This window comes from Saccostrea echinata, unplaced genomic scaffold, assembly GCF_033153115.1.
Source record: "Saccostrea echinata isolate AGI-Se365-2 ecotype Australia unplaced genomic scaffold, CSIRO_AGI_Sech_v1 ptg000012l, whole genome shotgun sequence".
NCBI lineage: Eukaryota > Metazoa > Mollusca > Bivalvia > Ostreida > Ostreidae > Saccostrea > Saccostrea echinata.
The window spans coordinates 16,057,188-16,082,876 of NW_026889761.1; the positions used below are offsets into that span (position 1 = coordinate 16,057,188).

The 25,689-nt window shown below is 32.1% G+C and overlaps 1 protein-coding gene across 1 annotated transcript; it reads left to right on the forward strand.

The window, feature by feature from the left end:
• Positions 1–729: 729 nt before the first annotated feature.
• On the forward strand, positions 730–23,086 carry LOC133186023 (uncharacterized). Its single transcript, XM_061321303.1, has 3 exons — positions 730–1,026; positions 18,478–18,538; positions 22,813–23,086. The coding sequence occupies exons 1-3, from the start codon at positions 933–935 to the stop codon at positions 22,973–22,975; spliced, it is 318 nt and encodes a 105-aa protein (XP_061177287.1). The 5' UTR covers positions 730–932; the 3' UTR covers positions 22,976–23,086.
• Positions 23,087–25,689: the final 2,603 nt, after the last annotated feature.

Consider the following 25,689-nt stretch of genomic DNA (forward strand, 5'->3'; position numbering starts at 1 on the left):
TATAATTTAATTTCCCATCATTAAGTGCAATAAATAAAACAATTTCTCCTTCAAAATTCTTTCAAATTGTACGTATTTTATATGTAACGTCAAGCGGATTGATACGTTTTTGACGTAAGTTTTTGTGACGTAGGCAACTTAGGTTATACGGTATATTCTATTTTTTTTTATTCAATCAAATGACGCGTTACAACCAAAATTAAATTATATGGTTATAACCTACCAGGCAAACCTGATTCATTTATTATTCTCTCCAAGTTAATTTTGTTACTTGTTCATAAATTCAACAAAACCATACTACAAGATGATTTCAAGCAGTATCTTTAATCATCGCGTCTGAGATATCATTTCTTTGAAATAAATACGTCCAGCCTCTGAACAAACAGAGACGAGTAGTTTCATTAGGACTCTAAGGATATTCATTTGTTAGGAATACACCAACGGGCATTTTGATTCATGTCCAATACAAATATCAGCGCTATATGGATAATTATATTCCTTGTACCGATCAGAAGAAAATGACGATGAATTAACCAGAAGGCCAGCTTGCAATAGCCACCTTCCAGTTGATTCCCTCCTGATTTATATCCATAAATCGCAGCAAATTGATATAATTTTGAGTACTTGTCATAAATACCTCATCGATCGTATTCCCTCGTCATAGTTAATTATTTGCATGCCGCGCCCCCTGGTGGAGGAGTCAACTGAGTGGGAGATATGATAAATATAAGCAAATGACAGAGCTCGAATTTAAGTGTTTCAATTGCCTTTGTCTTTACAATCTAAATTGGTTGGTTTAATAAGCTTATTTTTTCCAGGCAGACCTTGGTGAATAAATGGTATTAATTCAATTTTGTAAGATATATATCTTCCTTCTACAGCATAAGAATTTCAGGATTGCTACTGACTACAAGCTCTAAAACAGTGTTGTTATGTTGTGCAGTTCTATGAGAATGACTTTTTACTTCGGTGTGGCATGGATTCTTCTTATTTCACTAAGTCTGGGAACTGGCATGTATTATGCAGGTAAGTTAATAACGTAGAACTTTATTCTTACGAATCAAGAAACGGATGGAAGTTGTTTTTTTTTTTTTTAATTAATAATAAGTTTTTGAAGAAGGTATCCTAGATCGATTTGTATTTTGTGTAACAAGTACACGTAAAAGGTTTCGAATGTGATAAATTAAAAGCTTTGAACATACCTCAAATGTAATTAAATTAAAACTAAGATTTAGACCTGTTAAAGAAAACACAAATTCCTGTAAACAACATTTCTCAAAAAAATTCTGCCATCGGAGGAAAAATCGAAAATGTAATAAATAAAAATTAAAACCGACTCTCCTCAAAGACACGATGACAGAATTTTTAATAAGATAATCTATATTGGTAATTCGTAGGAAATGAGAGGACTCGGTCATATTATATCACAGGAATTCTATGACACTGATTGAGTACCGTATAATACAGAATCAATTGACCTCAGCAGCGTCTCTATAATTGAAATCCAATTGCAAAGGCAGGTTGGTGACACGATGCTACTCATTAATACAATGATAAGGAAGAATAAATGTCAGTAATTTGTAATGTTGTACTGAATTGAAGGGAATTTAATGCGGAAGTATCTTCAGCTTAGTGGGTTCCTTGTATGCATGGAAACGTTCTTCAAATAAAGGAAACATTAAAAAAGGGGTTACGAATTGAACTTTTTCACAATCCCAAGGAAATCATGAACACAGTTTGAGTTTCTCAAAAGATACTTTAAAACATATCTTGCAAATATAAAAGTAGAATATTTAAAAGAAAACAATTTTTAAGAAGCCATGAACAAATAAAAATAGCATTGTCCTGACATTCGTGTCACTACATAATCATTATCACTACCAATTGGTTAAGTGATTTTATCATCTCTATTTGGAAAAAAAAAGAAATCACTTTGGATAGCATACAAAAGTCAGACAGATCTATCATTAAATCAATGATTTGTTTCTTTTGTAAGCATTTTAAAATATTCTATGTTTGTCTGATGCTGCACTTTACCAGACTTTTTAAGGAGTGTTCACATTATAAGAATGACGCAAATTTAGAAGGAAAAAAATGCCTTAATTTTGACCAAGATATTTATTCTGATCCTTTATTCTATTTAGATCAATATTTGTCCGAGAACACATTCTGGATTTCCTTAAGTAATTGATGTACTTTTCAAGCTCGTAGCGTCTAATTGACAGAAATAAGTTAACCAGATCAAAGACCCTTATATTGTAGCATTATTGATGCAGAGATAAAAATCCAATACTTCTCCGGAATTCTTAGTTTTTCTAAACATGGATAATTTTTCAATATTCAATTAAGGTCCTTCAGCCATTTTCATTTCATTTAAGAATTCTTTAAAGTTATATATGGTGTATTTTTTTTAGGAGTTCAGACTAACTAAAATAAAAAAGATCTTTCTATTTATTTTATTGCTCTATATAAAGATAGGACCTTCCTGTAAATTACACAATTTAAATCAATCAAGTTTCAAAGATAGAAGAAACTTAAAACAAAAACCGATTTATTTACCGACTCCGCATTTAAATACCAGACACAGTTTAAAGTCAATTTAACTATGGAAAAATGAGGTTATTCAAGTTCAAAATCGGTGATTTTTTTTAATTTGAACGTAAATAACATATCATGTTTATCTACATTCAATCTCGTATTTTTATTTTTAGCTCAGATACGCCATATATAGCTTTAATTATCCAAAGTCAAATAATGTCCGGCTCATATCTTTCACACTATGATGCCTTCTACGATCAAATATGTTGATGCATCTTTGGGGAAAGGAGTGTCTCTAACCAAAAAACACTTTGATGTCCTTTTATCACTTTATGGTTATGTGTACATTATAGAGAACTTCAGGTATGTTACAGTAACTTTATTTCAATGATGTTATAAATAAAAGGCCTGAGATTGTGACATCAATGTACATAAATAAATATGTATAATGACACGATGTACATGTAGCTCCAGACAGGATTATAATGTATGATGGAGCGACACTTTATTTTCTCCTTCTTTGATGTCTTTTAAAAGACCAGTTGACTTACTCATCTATCAACATTTAGCAAAGGAGCAATTTTAACTATTTAATTCCAATACCGGGTCTGGACTAGCTTAAAGTTCAAATTCTCAGATTTTTTTTTACTTTTTACATGTATCTATGTAACATTACTCAGAACTTTGAAATAAAAATTGAAAAATAAACTTTCTTAAAGAAAACTTCCTAATATTATAATCGGTATCTGCTGGAAAAGCATCTTAGGAAACACATTATTGGCAAGGGTTGTGTGAACAGCAGGATGTTCTAGAAGTCACGTGCATACCTGTGAAACGTGGTGTCTCAGACAGTACCTGATAAAGAGATAATGCAGCAACTGTCTGACTTGACAACGAGTAAAAAAAGGTGGACGTAACTACATAAATAATAATTACAAAATAGATACACAGGATCCATACTGTCGTAAATTGATTCAAATACATGTAGTTGTTCGACTCGTACCAAGGTGGGGTTTTAGACGTTAACAAATTAGAGTTTAGTAAAATCTAACATTTTAAAATTACAAAAATCTACTTTCAAGAAAAAATGTCAATGCTGCTGGAGATATTTGTTATTATATCCAGTTTGAGGCCTATTTTTAATTAATGAAATTCTGAGGAATACTAGCATGATCAATAGATCTTAACAAAAATGAAATGTAAAGATTATGAACATATGTCATTCTCAAAAGTCGATTTGAATAAAAAGAATTATGAGCAGAGCCAAAAAGGACCTCTGAAAATAGAGGTTGAGTCAGATGCCATGGAAGAGTAAGCATCGCCTGTTGTCATGATCAGGTTCGTAGACAATTCAATGTGAAAATGATGGCCTAACTTTTTTTCATGAAGGATGTCAGTGAACATTCAAATTAACGACAGAACGTATTTGCAAACGATGTTCTCGTAACATATCGACCATAAAATTTGCAAAATGTTGACTTTAAACCAGAATGTTGATATCATTGTATCATCAACTTATTTGCCAATGGCTTACCTCGTCTTAGACATTGTTTGTTCGTAGAACTCGCCGTCGCGTATCGAATTAACTGGGAGACATAAACGCCATATACAGATAAAAATGGTATATTGCTTCATAATTCAGGGAAGTTGACGATAGGAAAGATGAAGTCATCACGTTAATCATAAAACATGTTCAATTTGATATATGGAATCAACGCCAGAATAAAACTGAATATTTTTATTTTATAAAAAGACGTCGATATATCTAAATTTAGAAGTTTTTGAATAAAGTCTTCTTCATAGGTCTGGTAATAATTGGGCACAATTAGCACCCATGGGAATTCCAACAAAATTGCTGGAGTACCCGGTTTCCGAAAAATATATAGATATTGTCAATGAGAAACTTATGCATCTGTTGATATCAACCTCGGAGTACTTTTGAATAGCATCAGAATTATTTTTAACAAAATAAGTTTGCAAATTTCTGTTTACAAGACATACAAATTTGAGTATCATTTTATTGAAGAAGCAGTTGTCTATGATGTTAAAAGTCAAGTCTTTAATTTAACACGGGGAATAGTTGTATGAAGTGTTGAAAAATCCTACGTTTCGATGCTGTTCATTTTGGTAAAGTTTTTTGATTCCAAATTTTCTAAAGGTCCCTAGAAGTTTTAAAGTGAATGTAATTTCTCGAATATACGAGGGTTGATCCAAAAGTTCGTGGAATTTCTTTATATTTTATTTATTTTTAATGGAAGTGATTGGTAATCACAGGTGAAAATATATACACTTGTTGAATTTTCTTAAGTACAGTTCTGTGTAAAAATCATGCAAAGGGTGATATATGAAGGTTCTCAGAATTCGATGATTTTCCACAAATAGTTTTCTTTTGCCCTATGAACCATGTATGCAAAAGGAAAATTGTTTTGATTCACGGTTACCATGGAAACATGGGTAAAGAATTTTCCCTAGCAACCAGCCGATTTTCAGCTTTGATGAACTAAAAAATCTCTTATCTTTCAGGCTCAAATTAAATGTAAATACTAAAAGAATTTCTTTTTTCATTGCTGTTATTCTCAAGATAATGATCTTAACAGCTTTCACAATCAAAAATATAGAAATAAGATTTAAAGATATATCTGTGATAGATGTGGGAATATATGCATGTTTTTCCTTTTTTGCTGACTCAGCATTTTCCTTGATTTTGGAATTATTCAATGCCTAATAACTCCAGTGATGGACCTCATACAGACATCCTGTGTATATAACATTAAAGCAGAGGATTTTGTCTTTTAGAATTTGAATTCAGAAGCGTATAATTTTTAAACATTCCTATCGTTGCCTAGCAACAAAAATGGGTGTTTTGATGAATAAAAAGAGAAAAAATGTAAAATGCTAAAGTCATAAATCACATACCTTGTTATCTTTGAACACTCAAAACAAATTGAAATTTTTGAGTCCTCTCTGCAAGCTATGGAATGTTTTACAATTTGTAATCTCCATGGTAACAGCGATTTCCCCTTAGCAACACATCATAGAATAATAATTTTAGCATGTTCATGTACCTGTTGTTAAGGATTCTTCAAAGCATGCTGTAAAATTGTGATTAGGCAAATTTTACAATGTAATTAGCATCTTATAAAATTTTATTTTTCACTTGATTTCCCCATGGTAACGATTCTGAGCACATAGCAACCAATGTAATCTATGTAGAGTTAAGAGATTCTCTGTAGGAATTTCAATTATTTTGATACTCAGAATCAAGATTACAGGACATTTTTATGTAAAATCATTGCTGGTACAAAATATAAATAAATATATACATTTGCAATCAAGATTTAAAAATTCAAACTAAGAATGTTACCATGGTAACGGGTATAAACATTTTTGTTTATATCATTTCAGCTTTATTTCTTTATTTTCATTCATAGCTCTCTAAATTTAAAAAAGAAAATATACAAGCACAGGATTTCATGTTTTGAAAAAAATATTAATGCACTTCTTTAATTATTATTTCATGAATGAAATAAATTCATTTTTTTTAACCAAGTATCTTATAAAATGAATGTTCACATTTTGGCATAGTTAATTTTTCATACTATTTTGCTATGTTGTACCAGAAAATTGAATCCGATGTGGGATTTCTGTAGGGCAAATCCTACTCTAGAGTCATTTTTCCGGAGGGAATTCCTACTCTAGAGCCAGTTTGTTTTCCGGGGGTAAAGATTTTATTAAGGATTTTTCAAAGCATGCTGTAAAATTGTGATTAGGCAAATTTTACGATGCAATTAGCATCTTATTAAAGTTTTTTTTAATTGATTAACCCATGGCAACGATTATGTGAACATAACAACCAGTGTAATCTATGAAGAGTTGAGAGTCATACTCTTAAGGAGGGATTCTTCTCATATTTTTGTATTTAAAAATTGAGGAAATTTTCATAGAATCAAGAAGACATAATCACTAAGTGATGGTATCAGTAAGATTAAATTTTAGAACAAAGGTCAGGTCTAGGTCATATCTTTTTCCTTCACTTTAACAATAAAAAAACACCGTTTCCAATCATGTGATGCCGTCTTCTATTTCAAAAGTTAAAATGTTTTTCTTTTTGCGTAAAAAGATACTACCATATAGGGTCTTTCAGATGATACCACCAAATCAACATGCATAATTCAACTAAAATAGATATTGGCTAATCCGAATTTCCTCAATTTTTCTTAAATTGTTAGGATATTTTGGTCATTTTTATATGCTTCGTAAATTTAAATTTTTCTTATTTTTACATATGATGAAGCAGTCATATAAAGATACAAATTGATACAAAAACAAAAAGTTTTGATGGTTTACTAAGGGAGAAAAAACGCTTTTAAAATATTTTTTGCTCAGATCTTTTACTTAGATTAAAAGCTTTTAAAATCTAATAAAATTGTAGTTTGTTTGTAAAATCATATTTATTTGATATATTTTAAAACTTAAATCCATTATTATTAATTTTAATTACATTTGAATTTTTTAAAAGTCTTTGATTGTTTGAAAATTTTAAGTAAATTCATTATTCTATTGTAATGTTGAGAAGCAGAAAAGGAGATTTTTTCATACGCCGTCATTGCGCCAAAAATATAGTCCCCATTAGATTTCAAACTAAGTTTACCATTTCTATTTAAAGTTGTACAACTATGATGAGGAAAGAAAAATATGATTTTTTGAATCACTTACATGTAATATATAAGACATATAAGGCCATCATTAAAAATATCTTTGTTTCCCCTAACCCGACCCTAAAATTTCAAGCTGGGTAGGTAGGTAGGTAAATTATTTTTTTTTTCTGACAGCAGTTTTGAAAATGCATGCTGAAAAATTGAATAAGAAAGAACAAAAGAAACCAATTTTTTAACCCAGTATCATACAAATGAAATTTAAAAGCAACATGTATGGTAAATTAATTCACAAATATTATTCATTTCTCAGGCCAGAGTAAATTTATAGAAATCAAAAAGGCAAGATTTGCAAACACTCAACCATCTGCCATATTGTATCTGTATATTTTTTTCAAACCTACTATCATTTTCGAGTGCTTACACAGACAAAATGTCAAGGGCCTCGCGTGATTCTAATGTTTCGTTTTTGGAGTCACGACGTAATTCAGGAGCTTATTCTAAGTAACAGGTCCCAACGTGGGACGTGAAGACTGGTCAGTCGAATGAGACCGTAAAAAACGTACGTCCATGCAGTGTTGCAGTATACATGAAGATGTTGGCACGAAAAATGTCCCTTATTGATGCTTTATGATTATAAATGCCGAGAAAAAGTCTAAATTAGGAGCCCTCCACCAACGAGATGTTCAAATGTTGTCGACCCAACAATTTTAAAGGTATTTTAAAGCAAAGAAACAACCTATTTTCAAGGGCCTAACTAAAGAAAAATAAACTGGACGTCTCAGGAAGCCGTACCATAAGCCATATTTAAAGATTTCAGCACTATTTGAAAAGAGTGTATCTGTATAAACAATATTTAATTCAAACAAACAATATCTAAAATGATTAAAGTTTCATATATCTAATGTTATAGTCACGAAGTTTACCCCATAAATAAAACAAACGAAGAAAAAACATCTGAATTATATTTATCAAGATGAAATAATTATATAAAGACATATTTACAACTCCTATGGTCCTATATAGTAAAAATAGAATCATACATGAAGTGTTTATTAGATCAAAACGAATGAAATTCAGTGTAATTTATTGATATGCAAACACATCTGCTTATGAGGCAGGCTTTGCCATGTTTACTACGTACGTTAATTTTAGAAGACATATTTGCAATTACCATCCTAACACTCCTTACTCATGGTATATTTAATTCACGAAATGTTTCAAGAGTGTGGGATTCTAATAAGTTAAAGATATATAGTAAGGTTGATACATCGCCGTTGTTTTATAACACGAACTAACCCTCTGTGGCCAAATGTTGTGGGCGCCAAATGAGAGTAAAACAAAAGCCGCCGTTCTGATAAAAAACCGGATTTTAATGAAATTGTACTTCATAAAGTTGATAAAGAAAAAAAAATATTTGAATAATCTTATTTAAAAAAAACTTTTCAGCCGGCATGATTTAAGTGAGTCAGTCGCGTTAGGGGAAACAAAGGTATTTTTTATTTTGGCCTAAGCAAATGTACTTTGAATATTTCATCTAGACAGAAACCAGACAAGAATCCCTCCTTAAGCACTTCAACAGTTTTGTTACACAGAATCAAGATTACGGTACATTGAAAATTAAAATGATTACTGGTAGAAAATAAATATAAATGTTATACATTCTGCAATCAAGTCTAAAAACCAAAACTAAGAAGGAAACTTGTGTTAATATTTTTGCATATATAACTTTTTCCTGTAATGTGCAATTTGATTCTTAAATCATAAAACCTATGTTGCATTCGTACAATATGACCAATATCGAAAAATCTATCAATCATCTAGATGTTGCTATTAAAAATTGTACATTTTAACCTTAATTGTGATAATCGGGAATCATTTTTGATTTTATTCTCCTCTCCCTTAGATACATATGTTTTGTTAGAATACATTAGTTTGCGACAGTTTGGTTGAATTTGACCAACAGGTTTTGTAGAAAAAAGTTGAAAAAAAAAGAAATGAACAATGGACAGATAGGCAGAAGACAGGTGATCAGAAAAGCTCACTTTAACCTTTCCTTATTTTTAAAGTAATGTTCCAGTATCACTTGTTTATGGTGTTTATTCGGTACTCAAGAGCTTGCTCTGAGTACGATCAATTTTTAAAGTGAGGCATGCTACTCACTGATAAGTTGATGTTATAGGGATTTCAACAACCTCGATTAAAGTTGGTATTTCGTAAATTTTATGGTCGTTATAATGACCTTGTTAGCAAATATATATAACCTATCATTGGGTCGTGTTTGGATGACTTGTTTCATACCAATTGTTAAGGCTTTGTTTTTATACTAAATTGACTATGGAAAGTTCCGTCATCCTGATAAATACATAGGGCTCACGGCGGGTGTGACCGGTCAATAGGGGATGCTTACTCCTCCTAGGCACCTGGTCCAACCTCTGGAATTTCCAGGGGTCCGTGTTTTATGCCCTCTTCACATTTTTGTAATGTTTATAGATTTTATGAGATCGATCACTGTTCGTTATCTTCACCTTTTACAAATGAAACTTCTGTACAGGTGAACTTATTGAAATGGTTCAATCAATGCGAAACTAGAAAATAAAATATGAAGAGACAAACAAAAGACCATCTGTGAATTTCTTAAGTCTGAGGGCTATACATTTCTATCTTAATCATGATTGTCAAACCTAATCTTGGTCATTGATATAAAGAAACTTCAGCTAATTATCTGCAGGCATAGCAGAAAAAAAAAAGATTTGAAATTTTTATTATTGAACTGAGCAGTGAATAAAAAGGATTTTTTTTACATTTAAGGTACTAATACAAGTACTTTCATAAAAGTGGGTCAGTCAGCAATAAACTTGAATTGATTTGTCAGTCATCAATAGTATAAGACAAACTAAAAATCAGCTCTACAGCTAAACATTTGAAAAAAGTAAATTATTAGAAATTTTTCATTTGAGAATATTTTAATATGATCTGCATAAATATATTAGGCAGCAGGCATTGCCTATAATTATAGCCTTGTTTATGACAATTAGAAACTAAGTCTAATGGCTATAATTTTTGAGGCCCATTGGCTACACTACACACCTAAGCACTTGGGCTTAAAAAACAGAACACAGTTCAGTATTGAAAACTTAAAATAAAATATTGGTCCAAAATTATTTGACAAAACAAAGGCCTAACTATCTAAAGATGCTTCCATATCTATTTACCTAATCATATCTTTACAAGATTTCCCCTATACATATTTGATCTTCTATCGTGGTCCTCACCCTAAGCCCGGGGACATTTGATTTGAATAAACTTAAAATTTGCACTTAGGATGCTTCTGAATTAAAATGACTAATCATGGCTTTGCTGTTTTTAAACTTTTCTATATATAGTAAAACATGCTTATATCGAATTGAAGTACCAGGGATAGACAATTTTAATACATTATAAGTTTATCTTATAGGTAGTATCCACCACACATGTGAGATTAAACTAATTGTTTAATCCCATACTTGTGGTGGATGCTACCCATAAGATAAAGTTATGTTTTATCCTTCCGTATGCTTTATAAATAGCACTTCCGGTTTTGAAACAATCCGATGCTTTAAGACGTAAAATTTTCGAAACTTTTATTTTTTTCCAATGATATTTCATTTTTTAAACTGACCACTGTAAATATATGAATGTTAACCCCACTCCCCAACACGTTCTCACAGGAAACATTAGGCCTATCAGTGAAGTTGGTGTTGCATGATTCATTTTACCATTCAGGAAAGTGATCTGGCCACTTTCATCAATACTTTCTTACATTATACTATATAACTTACTATGATTCTACAAATAGCTGGCTTAGCACTGTCACCATACACAGAATGATTTCAGAGTAGGACTACAATTAATGATTCCTCGGTCTTTACAACGTGTACAACTTCAAAATCAAAAGTTTGTATAAAATAAATCAACAAACTGTCACATATATTTTAAAAGACATAGCAAATATCATTCCAAGATTTCATATTTTGTATAGATTTACAAAAAACTTTCAGCATTTCAACGTGAACAGTGCGACGTCATCAATTTACGCGTCGTCGATTTGGATAGAAATCAATTAACATCATTTTACGGGGATTATCTTAATTTTTGTGAAAAAAAGAAAATCTTATGAGATAACTAAAATATCTATAATTGTGCGATTAATAAAACATATATAATTGTGTGATGTGGTATTTGCTTTATCCATGTCGTTTAAATTGTGTATATTCGCTCGGAAAACATCGGGAATATACATCATTTCAACTCATTTGATAAAGTACAATAGCAAATATTTTCTTAACCCACAGATCTCTTAGCTGTAAACGTCATTTCATATATAAGCTCCTTATCTATAAGCATGTTTTTCTGTATTCCTTTGTTTAACTTTGATTATTGTTGTTGCTCCACACCATCCCTAAGTGTTATGATTTTTGAACGATAAAAAGATGCTTGAGCCATCTGCTCTGGTGAGCAAAAGATGGACCAAAGAAACTCGAAACCTGATTTGTAAGTCAACAATATCAAGAGACATACCATAAATCAGCTCATTATCTACCGGTCTTGTAGAGTAGGATTTCCCCTCTAAAATCTTTTCCCACCAGAAAACTGACTCAAGAGTAGGATTCCCTCCCCCCAGAAAATAGACTCCAGAGTAGAATTCCTCCCACGGAAATCCCACATCAGATTCATTTTCCGGTACAAGCATGGGAAAATGTAAGGAAAAATTATTATGCCAAAGTGCAAACATTCATTTAATAAAATACTTTATTATATGATTGAATAATTCCCATCTCTCCGATTGGCTGAGATCCAACAATGTTAGAAAAACACTACGTTATATTGACCAGCACGTGACCTTCCAGGTCAATATAAGGAATTATTTCCAGGTCAATATAGGGAATTATTTATTCTACATTGGACCAAAAATAGATAATCATATAATAAAATATTTATTGTTGGGTTTAGACACCTGAGGAGTACAATATTCACCGAACCCGAAGGGCGAGGTGAATATTGTACTTCGAAAAAAGCAGCAATAATTGTATATTAATTTTAAAAAAATGAATTTATTTCTTTCATGAAATAATAATTAATAAAGTGCATTAATTCTTTTTTCAAAACTTGAAAACCCGTGCTTGCATATTTTTTTTTTTTTAATTTAGAAAGATCAATGAGCTCTGAATGAAAATAGAGAAATAAAACTGAAATGATATAAACAACAAGAGGCCCATGGGCCACATCGCTCACCTGGCTAGGAAAAAAGCAAAAATCAGTTCAGTATTGAAAAGCTTTAATGCATACGTGGTCCCAACCTACCCCTAAAAAAGAGGGGGGGGGGATATGATTTGAACAAAATTGAATCTACACTAACTAAAGATGCTTTCATATTTCTTTGACTATTTGTGACTTTTTTCACTACAAGTTTGAACTTTCATTATGATCCCATCCTGTCCCCTGGGGTCATGATTTGAACAAATCTGAATCTACACTATTTGAGGATGCTTCCATATAAATATGACTAATCATAGCTTTGCTCTTCTTGAGAACAAGATTTTAAAAAAAAAAATGTCCTATGTATTCCTGTGCATAACTTTAACCATCAATTGTGACCCCTACATATCCCCAGGGGATATTTATATACACCAGGGGGTCATGATTTTTATCAAATATGAATCTAAACTACCTTAGGATACTTCCTAATAGTTAATAACCAATCATGGCTTTGCTGTTCTTGAGAAGATTTTTCCTATATATATTTCTATGTAAAACTTTGATCGTCCATTGTGGCCCCACCCTACCCGCGGGGGTCATGATTTGAACAAACTTGAATCTACACTACCTGAGAATGATTCCACACGAGTTTCATCTTTCCTGGCTCAGTGGTTCTTGAGAAGAAGATTTTTAAAAGATGCTATTCATTTTTCACTAATTTGTAATTATCTCCCCTTGGAAGAGAGCATGGCCCTTCATTTGTTCAAATTTGAATCCCCTTTATCCAAGGATACTCTGTGCCAAGTTTGGTTGAAATTGGTCGAGGAGTTCTGGAGAAGAAGATGAAATTGTGAAAAGTTTTATTACAACGACAATGACGACGACAACGACGACAGACAATGGACAAATTTCGATCAGAAAAGCTCACTTGAGCCTTTGGCTCAGGTGAACTAAAAATGTTTATACCCGTTACCATGGTAACATTCTTAGTTTGAATTTTTAAATCTTGATTGCAAATGTATATATTTATTTATGTTTTGTACCAGCAATGATTTTACATAAAAATGCCCTGTAATCTTGATTCTGAGTATCAAAACAGTTGAAATTCCTACAGAGAATCTCTTAACTCTACATAGGTTACATTGGTTGCTATGTGCTCAGAATCGTTACCATGGGAAAATCAAGTGAAAAATAAAATTTTATAAGATGCTAATTACATTGTAAAATTTGCCTAATCACAATTTTACAGCATGCTTTGAAGAATCCTTAACAACAGGTACATGAACATGCTAAAATTATTATTCTATGATGTGTTGCTAAGGGGAAATCGCTGTTACCATGGAGATTACAAATTGTAAAACATTCCACAGCTTGCAGAGAGGTCTCAAAAATTTTAATTTATTGTAAAATTTGTTTTGATTAATCAAAGATAACAAGGTATGTGATTTATGACTTTAGCATTTTACATTTTTTCTGTTTTCATTCCTCAAAACATCCATTTTTGTTGCTAGGCAACGATAGGAATGTTTAAAAATTATACGCTTCTGAATTCAAATTCAAAATCCTCTGCTTTAATGTTATATACACAGGATGTCTGTATGAGGTCCATCACTGGAGTTATTAGGCATTGAATAATTCCAAAATCAAGGAAAATGCTGAGTCAGCAAAAAAGGAAAAACATGCATATATTCCCACATCTATCACAGATATATCTTTAAATCTTATTTCTATATTTTTGATTGTGAAAACTGTTAAGATCATTATCTTGAGAATAACAGCTATGAAAAAGAAATTCTTTTAGTATTTACATTTAATTTGAGCCTGAAAGATAAGAGATTTTTTAGTCCATCAAAGCTGAAAATCGGCTGGTTGCTAGGGAAAATTCTTTACCCATGTTTCCATGGTAACCGTGAATCAAACCATTTTTCCTTTTGCATACATGGTTCATAGGGCAAAAGAAAACTATTTGTGGAAAATCATCGAATTCTGAGAACCCTCATATATCACCTACATGCCTATTTTGCATGATTTTTACAAAGAACTGTACTTAATTAAAAATATTTTTAAAAATTCTTTATAATAACACTTTGGCAGTTGCCATGGAAACAGATGTTTGAAATTGCGGGGGACATATTTATTTGTTCATTATCATTTCAATTCTTGATACTCACTGTGAAAAAAATGCGCTGAGTGTCATAAAAATGGATATGATGTCATAATTACGATTGCTTGAACTCTTATAAACCTTTGTGTGAAAAATTGATCCATTTTACTGGATATTTAGTTTTTCTATTTATGATTTGTTGATCATCATGACATCATTAGACAACGTCGAAATTCGGTCAGTTAATAAGTTTTGTGGAAATCTCGTGAACTCTCTGACTAAATATACTAATGATTCAAGCAGAACAAAAGTACAGTAACCAACAGGTTTTCAAGTGAAATTTAAGGAAAATAGAACTTCCGATGTTGATTAAAGGTCTAGCCGCCTATTGGAAGATCGTTCTTTCTTCGTAGACAAATTGAGAGCGTTAATGGACGTGGAACACAGATGCACTGTGCTTGACATTGCTACTGAAATCTGAACATCATATAGAACGATAGAGCGTGTTTTAAAAAAGAATTATTGTAATAAGAAGAAAGTGGGTGCGAGATTGGCACCCAGGTAAAATGGAGAAAATAATGCAGTGTTTAGTAGAATTTCTAATTCGATTTGAACGTGAGAGTGAGATGCTTGTAGAACGTGACGTGATAGACCTAACTTGACGTTACGTCAAAGTCTCCCCCGGATTTTACAGCTGTCCGTATTAGGAAAGCTCCTGTGACCTTAATGGTAATTGGAATATGGTGAAATTTTCCAATGCTGTTGCATAATGGCTGTGTTTTATAGATACGTCGTCTGTTTGCTTTTAACACGTCACAGTAAAATTTTAGAAAGAAATTCCACAAACTTTTGGATCAACCCTCCTATTGTTGTACAGTTCTCCTGAAGTTTTTCCTTCACTGCTGTTAATATTGTAGTGAAGAAAGTGGCTTCGTAGCGCATTATTTTACTGGAACCCGCTATGTTACTGTTTATAAGGATTGATGAAGTTAAGAAATCCAGTATAGGTTTGGTAATTTAAGTTCAGGTTTTTTTTTTTGGGGGGGGGGGGATAAACTGAGATTTTGAAGAATTTCCTACTTAAGAAGGGAATGAAGATTTTAAGTTGGGTGAACAAATTCCTCTTCACTGCAATTGTAATAATTTAATACATATGTAATTTGTAATAATGTGCTTTACGAACAAAGGATTTGCTGTTAATGTTCTATCAGCTGGGACCAGTACATATTGATCTTGAAATCTATCTAATTCTTTTCTCACTTCTGAATTATTAAAAAAACAGAAGGATACATGGTTTTCACATTGCCCCTCAACCCATTTAACATACATCTTATACTTTAAATCCATTCTGACAAAGTGTTAAGGTGTTTCCTTTCATCCTTGACAGAATTCATAACATTTATGAAATTCTTCGCCATTTGAAAAACGGGGTTTCCTAAATTTCGGTCCTTTCAAAATATGGGATTAAAGGTCCTCATTCTTAACTTTATTCATGTCACCAGTAGGACGCCAGCAGGTCTATATAGTAGGCTGAAGAAAAAAACATGAACACGTGGGAGGATTATGTTACTGCTGTTCTAAATCTAGGCACCGTACATTTTTTTTTATAGTTAATAGGTTTGGAAGAAATAGTCGACGAAAACATGTATTTGTAAGAAATACAAGGCAAGGCATGCAAGGTGTGGACTTCAACTTGAAATATGGTGGAATACAAGATTGGACCTTTTTGATTAGATTAAGAATATTACTAATTTTACTACGTCAACTCTTTTGTTGGCAAATTGAAGAAACAGACGGATTTTTTAAGTAGTTTTGTTTTAAGTAAGACGGGGCGGCCGCAAAAGGCTATGATTGGCAACATCCATAATCACAGATTCCAGTCTGCATTCTGTCTGTGATTTGTCTCCTAACTCATTCGGTACACAGGAACATGTTCTAAATACAATCATTTATTAAAATCAAGTCAACCTACTGACAAATAACTTTAGATGGTTTTCAATTATTTCGTTAAATGTCAGCATTTCGCAAATTCCATATGCATGGTCTTTATAATGATCTTGTTTGCAAATAAAACCTACAATTGGGATGTAGTTAACTGACACGTTTCATACCAGTTGTTATAAGCCAATGTTGCTAAACTAATTCTGACATACGGATTACTCCGTTTACCTGATTATTCCGTTCGACAGGGGATGCTTACTCCTCCTAGTCACCTGATCCCACCTCTGGTGTTTCCCTGGATCCGTGTTCGTGCCCCGTTTACGATTCGTATTTTATACAGGATTTAAGAGGTTGATCACAGTTTGCTATCTTCATCTTTTTTTTTATTTTGTAGGCAATATAGTGGCATGTAAATATTCTTAGCTTCTAAATGCAGAGGGTTTGAATACAATAACTATAAAATTCTTACTGGTGACAAGAATATCTAAAACCAATTCATCGCGTATGAAACCATTAAGTAAGCTACGCTTTCAATGGTTTTTACGATGAAAAGTTCGTTCTTCACAATAAAGGGTCCACTTTGCTAGGAGACTAATTCCATCAATCGACATTTATATGGGAAGTTTGGCTGTGTTTATGTGCTACATTTTATACTTTGACGTTTAGATATCCTTTTATGAGTTTTACTCGAGTTTCCTTCATAGAATAATTCAAATCCAATCCTGAGAACAAAGCGTTATTTTGTTTTCGATCCATAAGTATGAAATTCTTGTTGAAAATCCATATAAACAAAATTAAAAATTATTTTAAGAAGGGGGGGGGGGCTTTAAGCGTATTTATTGATTCATATATTTTTATGATGAAATATGAAGATAACGAACAGAAATCAAGCTCAATAGTCCATTGAAAAAATACTAATTGTAAGCGCAACAAACATGGGTCTCTAAAACATCAGAAGTGGAATCAGGTGCCATGGAGGAGTAAAATCTCTATTCAAGAATTTTCATTTTAAGTTAAATTTCAATCTTCATGTAATATTTTGGATAAAGGTCACTAGAGGAGCATTTCAGAAAATTAGAAAAAAAAAAACTACAGCAATCTTCGTTATCGTTAGGTTAAAATTCTCTGAATTGTAAACTTTTAATGTAACTAATGTACAGATTACATCTAAATCGCTTGGTTTTACAAAGTGGTTTAACTTTGCCACTGTACAACATTTCAAAGGGTTGTTTAAAGTTTACATAAAAAAAAATATTATTTACTTCATACTCATATTTTATTGATTTGTTGAAAACATTTTATGACATTTTTCTATCACAAAGTTTTAAATGAGTTTTTAATAAAACAACCTTTAGTATAAAGCTTCTCTTTATTCAACAGGTCATATTCTGTACATGAATGAGATGAATAAGAGCCGATTCTAAAACTCCTATGAAATTGTACAGTGTATAAAAAGGAAATTGTTGTCAAATACATTTCATGTAAGCTTTGATTGCTATAGATTTGAATAAGGATCAAACAAAAGACAAGTCTCTTTGGAACCCTTGACAGACTTTTGAAAATCAAATGGAAAATCTATATTTGGAGATTGTTAATCAAGAGTGTTTTTGATAATATTGAGATCAATTTTTCTTTCAGTTTTCAGTTTTATCTGCGTTTTAAGTCCCCGTCTTTGTCTGTGCAGTAGCCTATAGTGAAATTATTTCCCATTATTGATCTTTTACGTTTCATTTCCTCGTAGAGTTAATTGTGTGTTCTTATGTGTCACGCAAGATGGATTTCTATTTGAACTGAGAGAGAGAGAGAGAGAGAGAGAGAGAGAGAGAGAGAGAGAGATGTGGAAAATAAAAAAAAAAGACTCAGAACATGATGTTAAAAATGTTTCGTCGTTCAGAATTGTTTCTTTTCTATTTTGATTTTTTTTTTGGGGGGGGGGGGAACATTTGATCACTGATGATATAAATTACTACCATAAAATCAAAGCTTTGCTTTTCCTTTCAGATTATGACGATGATTATTATAATGAACACAGAGCACTAGATCTATTCAAAACAATGCAAAGGTAAGAAATAGTAAACTCAGTTACATTCAGTTACGTTATGCCTGCATAATGAGAATATCTGGAATAAAGCAGTTGTTAAAGAGCTTTGTATGAAAATATGAAGGTCATTGTATTTTGACTTTTCAAAAAAAAAAAAAAATTATTTCAGGTCATCTTTATCTTAATTTCAGAAAACTGATGCAGAGTCTGAAGAAATAAAGCGTAAAAATTTATTTCTTCCACCTCATTCATGCCATATTTATTATCCCCTCGCAAGCCTATCAGCCTAGGAGTAATTATTGAAAATTTATAAGTGAAGCTTAAGAACTTGAGAGTAATTATTTAATTAGGGTATATTTTTTTTCATTGTATCAGGTCTAACCATTCTAGTTTTTTAGGGTCATGAAGGTTGAAAAATTACTGTTGCCTTATTGCTATTGTGTTATTGTGGCCCTTTACAAAACGTCTTCTCTTGTATAAAACTTCAGAATACACATTCGCGTTATACTACAGATATCTTATTTGACGTCACTGTTTTGTCTTCAAGTACTGATCATAGGTACATGTAAATTTTCAGAAAAGCACATTTTTATATGAAGAAAAAATAAAACTCTCAAAAATTTCATCACATATTGCTTTAGCATGAGTAATTAAAATGAAGTGATGTGTTGCAGTAAAAATTTATCATAATAATTATCTAACAACATAGTAATTTTTCATGTTTTCTCTCAATATAAATGTGTTATAACGATATGTATCGATAATATTCCATTAGCGTTTGGACATAAATGTCAAAGAAATGGATACGCTCTTTCTGTCTTAAATCTTCTTTTTGATTATAGCTGTAGATAAGGAAAAACACTATACTCTGCGTTTCACAATGTGATGTGTTTTATTTAGTCTTATGGAGCAAGAGAGTATTATTGTCCATCCATCCAAAGTATCAATGCATGCATTTTTTGGAGAGTTTTCTTCATATTTAAATGTAAAAATAATCCATCTACTGCATTATTGTAGTATTTTGGCACTATTGCACTGATCAATCAACCAGTCGTTCAAATAATCAATTAAACAAGTAAAGATGTACTATAAATCAATCATCTACATAAATTAAATAATTAGGAATGTAAGTAAGTCTTCTAATGGTCATTTCAAATATGAACACATTGAAAAGACTGACGCAGTTGCAATATATTAAACATTGTGTTTCTTCCTGTCTATCTGCCTGTCAGTCCATTTGTATCTCGATACTTTCATTAGGTGTTGCAATAATTTGAGTACTTCTTTAGGACAGATACTACAAACTTTCTTGAAAAATCATGAAAATAGCAACTAAATGTAATGTTAGTAAAAGTAAAATGAATAATTTTAACCATACTGAGTTTCATTTTTAATTCAGTTTCTCTATAAAATGATAAAAAAAAGATTGTAAAGGTTTATAAGGGTGATGACAAAGAGGAGGAAATTTAAACAGCAGAGAAAGATTACAATATCAATGTCCCCGTCCCTCTGGGTCTTGAGGGGTGGGTTAAAACAATGCAGAATAGTGCTATTTTTTAAAATTCTTCTTTATTCCTGGACAACAAGCAGTCAAACTGTTGGAATGATTGAGATAAGTTTTGAATCCTCTACCAAAATTATTAAATTCATGGCTGGCACCAGGGTCAGGCGTTCTGGTGTTGTGGTGGTTTTCTAATGATCATATGGTGAAAAGTATAAATATTTTAATAAGCCTTATCTCTACCCCGTTTATTCAGCAGATAAACTAGTGTATGATTGTAATGAGCAAGGGTGCATTTTTCAAAATTGTGAAATTTGTGGCCCCCTTGAGCAGGGACTCAGGGAGGGGGGCACTGTTGATTACATAGTGAAAATGCATTATTCTTTGAAAATACTCTTCTCTGCTCCCGTACATGTATACTATGCAAACAAAGTAAATGCATAGTTATGATGAATAAGGGTGCCTCTTCGAAAATTATGAATTTCATGGCCCTTGGTTAGGGGTTCTGGTGTTAGGGAGGGGCTTTATTGATTATACATTGTATAGTAAAAAGGCATTAATTCTTTGAAAATTGAAAAAGTCTTCTCTGCTCCTTGATATTTAGCAGATAAACCAAGTTCATGGTTTTGATGAGCTAGTGTGCTCCTTCTATAATTGTGAATTTCATTGCCACTGCGTCGGGGTTCTAGTGTCAGGATGTTGTTGTGTTGAATCTATAGTGAAAATTCATAATTTCTCTAAAAATGTGTCACTAAGAGAGAGAGAGAGAGAGAGAGAGAGAGAGAGAGAGAGATGGGTTTACTAATACGCCCAAGCACTGTTATTTTGTTTAGTCTATGTTGATGGCGACAAAAGGGGGAGGGGGTTAAGTACAGACAAGTCAATAGATCTACTGTACTTTAACATTTGTCACTGAGCTAATTATTTAGCTAAACTAATTATTTTGTTGATCCATGATTGTCTGATTTCTCTAGTTTTTGGGCAACATATCTTCATCTATCAGATTTTATGCTTTATTTTATACTTCTGTGGAACATTTATAGTGTTGTGTTACACTCATGTGACCTATTGCTACGTCACTATACAGTATTTGACGTCAAAACTATAATGCAAACTGTTCTATTTTAAAAATGACAATTGAATAGCATAATTTGCGGCAACTCATCGTAAAAATGATGTAAATATAAGATATGAATTTAATTTTTGAAAATTCATGAGGTACATGAACTACAATGCAGTATATTTATCAAGAGCGCTATCGCTTCATATATATATATTTAAAAATTAAATTTGTTTTTAAAAATATTCTGTTTATCTAGAGTGTACAATTGACATACACACAAGAAAAAAAAAACAAAGCATTTATTGTTTTAAATATTTCATCGCTTTATATCGACAACATCTTCCAAGAACTGTACTATATTGACTTTTTCCGAATCTCTCATTACTCAAAACTTGACGTCACTTGTATGCATTCATCATTAAAGGCCCTTGTCGTTGAATATAAATTGAGCACCGGAAAATGAAGTCTGCCTGGAAGCCCAATAAATTTCTAGTTGCTGGTTAATCTGTCGTATTAGTGTCACAGTTATTATATATGGAGGTAGCAAGTGCTCGTTTCAGAAAAAAAGAAAACATCCCTCGTAAAATTGTTCATTTTAAAAAAGGGTATATGAAAAACTGGATATGTCAAGTTCAGTGACCCTTATTGTATCCTGAGAAAAACGTCCCTTGATTAAATCTTTTCTAGTAAACGTCCTATTGAGGACAAATACGATAATTATGGTTATTCACTGTACGAAATTACCGGTAGTACAATTGTATTTTGAGGCAAACAATTTCATTCTTTTAAAAAAGCAAACAAGAGAAAGACGTTATGAAGAGTTCATTATCAAGTGAAAAATTGCAATTAGTCACGTTTCATAGTGCCTATCTAATTGCTTGTGTATACTTATGGGTTTGTATCGTGCGATTGTTTCCAACAATAAAAAAGACATTGTTCAAGGTACTTGTATTAAGAATTTTGAATAAATTCAATAAATTGTTTTTTTTTCTAGAACAATTGTACATCTATTAATCTAGAATGAAATCAAAATGCTTTTTTCATGCACTATTTGCATGAGCTATTCAGTACAACAAAGCAAGTTGCTAAAAATTAATACTTGAAATTTTCTATCTATGGTTGTTGAAAAAGAGTTTTCATGGCCCTTAAAACCTGATACTTTTGATTATCAAATTCAAAGAATATAAAATGTTCTCATCCAAATTAAACATCAACCCTCAAGTTGTTCATCATTTACAATGTTTATGCAGAGAAATTGATTTGACCAAGCCATTATCATTCATTCCTATTACATTATTCATTTCCACTTGCATGAGAGTGAGGAATATTGCCTATCAAACATCCGGATGACAATACGATGCAGACAATATCAAACGGATACTTTTTAAAGGGGGATGACCGCCTTACAGATATTTCTTGAAAAGCAAAAAAAAAAAAAAAAAAAAAAAAAAAAAAAAAAAAAAAAAATACAAAAAGGTCATGAGTTGTTACTATTAAGGAGGTACAACAATATCACAATAAAATAAGCCATGTTTTCTATTGCATAGTATAAACTAGTAAAATTATTGAGGGGGCACAAACAAGTCCAGTGCATATAACATCCTTATTATCATTTTTCTAGAAACATTCATGTACCCTTCTGGAAAAATATATATAATGGTATTATAAAATAATTATTATTAATGAATATTTATTCTTGACTGAGATCATTACATTTTGTTTATTGTGTAGGCGAAATTATTACCAACTGCGACAACCCACGTGCAATGGATGGAATAACCACTGTTTACCTTGGTCATCCCAGGTCCAGCATAGTTGCTGTAGCGGACTTTCTTGCAAGTGTAATCTGTGGGGACAGAACTGCAGGTGCACGACGAAGCTGTGGGGTCGATGACCGACTAAGCCTTGGCACATAATCATGTTAGACAAATATGCTTATGATATTACGGTTTAAATGGATTTCGTTTCAGAATTCTTCATGCTCAAGAATAAATATTATAACCAATACGTTCATTATTTTTGTCATCATTATTTGAAGTTTAGAACGTTAAACATTTCCTGATGATATAATTGAAACCGGTAGAGTTTTAATCGGCGTTCTGTTATATTTTATTATTTGAATACTTGTGTGGATTTGCAAATACGGACCTCTAAAACATCAGAGATGGGATCAGGTGCCATGGAAGAGTGAGCATCCCCTGCCGACCAGTCACACCCGCCGTCTGCTCCTTGTCATTATCGGGAAATAACAGAAAAATCCGTAGACAATTCATTGCTTAGATAATGGCCTAACAATTAGTATGAAAAACGTCAGTCAGCATTTGACTTAATGATATATTGTATATGCTGACAAAGTCATTGTATCGACCATAAAACTAGCAAAATGATGACTTTAAACGAGACTCTTGATATTCTTGTTTCCTCAACTTGTTTTTAAATAACTTACCTCGTTTTAGAAATTGTTCGTACGTAGAGCATGCTCTTGCATATCGAAGCAACTGAGAGATATAAACTCCTATGCAGGTGATAATGGTATATTACTACATAAGTTAGGGAAGTTGACGATTGAAAAGTTGAAGTCATCACGTTTATCATAAAGCTTTGTTGTTAGGATACCATTAAACGTCTTTAACGTCTTTTTCTAGTAAAATATTCAAATATGAAACATATGTGCCAGACTCTGTGGTATCTTTTATTTCAAGTTCACTCGGATATATCTTTCGACATATGAATGGAAATAACTATTATTAAGTGATAATCCATCGCCATATATCTATTTAAATGTCAATTTGAAGGCCACAGCAAGTGTTTTCTTCTTCTCGTGTATAAGATTTTGAATAAATCATGCTTCATATGAATACAAAAATAGGTCCGCTATTAAACGGGTGCAATTGGTACCCATAGATATTCCGACAGATTGTTGGAAGATGTGGTCTCCAAAAATCACATATATATTGTCAATCAGAAACTCAAAGCATCTTTTTAATATCAACTTCAGAGTCCTTGCGTGTACAATCAGAATGTTTTTTTAACAAAATGACAAAATGATTTTGCAAATTACCAATGGCAAAGTAAGTATATTTATGAGTACCATTTTTATTGAAAAAGCAGCTGATGTTGATGTCAAAAAACTTGGACTTTAATTTATCTTGAGAAATGGTTGTTTGCTTGTTTGTTTGTGTAGTGTTTAAAGTCCCTCTCGAGAATTTTTCACTCATATGGAGACGCCACCACTTGCCGGTGGAGGGCTGCAAATTTTGACCTATACTCGGCACTGAGGGCCATTGAGCAGTGAGGGATCTTTTTCGTGCCAGCACCTACTGTGACACGGGATCTTGGTTTATCCGAAAGACCGGTCTCCACGTCCAACAGTAGGATTCGAACCCGCTACGTAAGGATCAATTCCTTACTCCTCAACTCTAGAGCGGACGCTCTACCACTACGCCACGCGGACGACGAGAAATGGTTGTATATAGAGTTGAAAAATTTTGATATTATTGATTTTGGTAAAATTTATAGAATTCAACCTTTTCAAAAGTTCCTTTGAATTTTTAAGTATCCACATCTGATTTATACCACTTCTCCAATATTTTATTGCACAGTACTCCAAAAGTTTCTCCTTCTCCTGCTGCTAATATTTTAGTGAGAATAAGGAAAGTGGCTTGGTGGAACATTTACTTGCACCCGCAATGTATCTTTGTTTGTAAGGGTTTTTAAGAACTTTCGGAATCCAGTATAGGTATGGTAATACAAATTCATTTTGGTTGCTGGGAATATTCAGGATATTCAAAACTGACATATAATTTTGAGAATTTCTTCCTTAGAAAGGGAGCAATGTGTATAAGTTGGATTACCACCGCAGCTATGTTAAGGTTTCCCGAAGCTTTAAAATGCGCTCAAAACATAATATGTCATTGCAAGGACGGTTTTGGTTTTAATTTATAAGTATTGAACTTTAGTACTTCCAATTTATATAGAGGGTTTCCTCAGCTATATATCAACATATTTGTTATGATATCACATGACTTTGTTGATCACGTGACGGTCATTTATAATGTTTTGAAGTGTTTCATATAAATCGCTTTGGCGCAGCTGATTAACACAATAATTATTAACATATTGTTATATAAATAAACTCATCGTGTCCTTGTTTACCCGAAATGTGCTAAGGAAAAGTCACAGTATTACTTGGGTATAAAATATTTCGTGAGAAAATCAACTTACCTACAAATTTGAAGGTATTTTCCACACAATATCGTAATCTGTATTAAAACAAAGCCAACACACATATTTCCCAAGCTAGATTCAGTTAGAGAACAACCTCTTCTTACAGATTTTCACAAAAATTCTCAGATTAATCCTCATTAATCACCTGCGCCAGACTCTTTTATACACACAAAATAAATTCTACCCCCAACCACGGGTATAAAACAGAGTACATTTCAAAAGTATATTTTTCATAAGCATTTTGAACATGCTGAATTTCAATCAAGGGTAGATGAGCGGTGTATTTTAAAAATATTCGGACATATAAGACTTAAAAAACCTTTAACGATCCGTTAATTTTGCAATAGCTATCTTTTGAAATAAAGTGTGAAGTTCATGACA

What these genes read in the sequence shown, in the direction of transcription:
- LOC133186023 (XM_061321303.1), top strand. Translation starts at nt 933, where the DNA reads ATGTTGTGCAGTTCTATGAGAATGACTTTTTACTTCGGTGTGGCATGG. An exon ending in AACTGGCATGTATTATGCAG is followed by an intron (nt 1,027 to 18,477) that starts GTAAGTTAATAA and finishes TTTTCCTTTCAG; the next exon opens with ATTATGACGATGATTATTAT. An exon ending in CTATTCAAAACAATGCAAAG is followed by an intron (nt 18,539 to 22,812) that starts GTAAGAAATAGT and finishes TTTATTGTGTAG; the next exon opens with GCGAAATTATTACCAACTGC.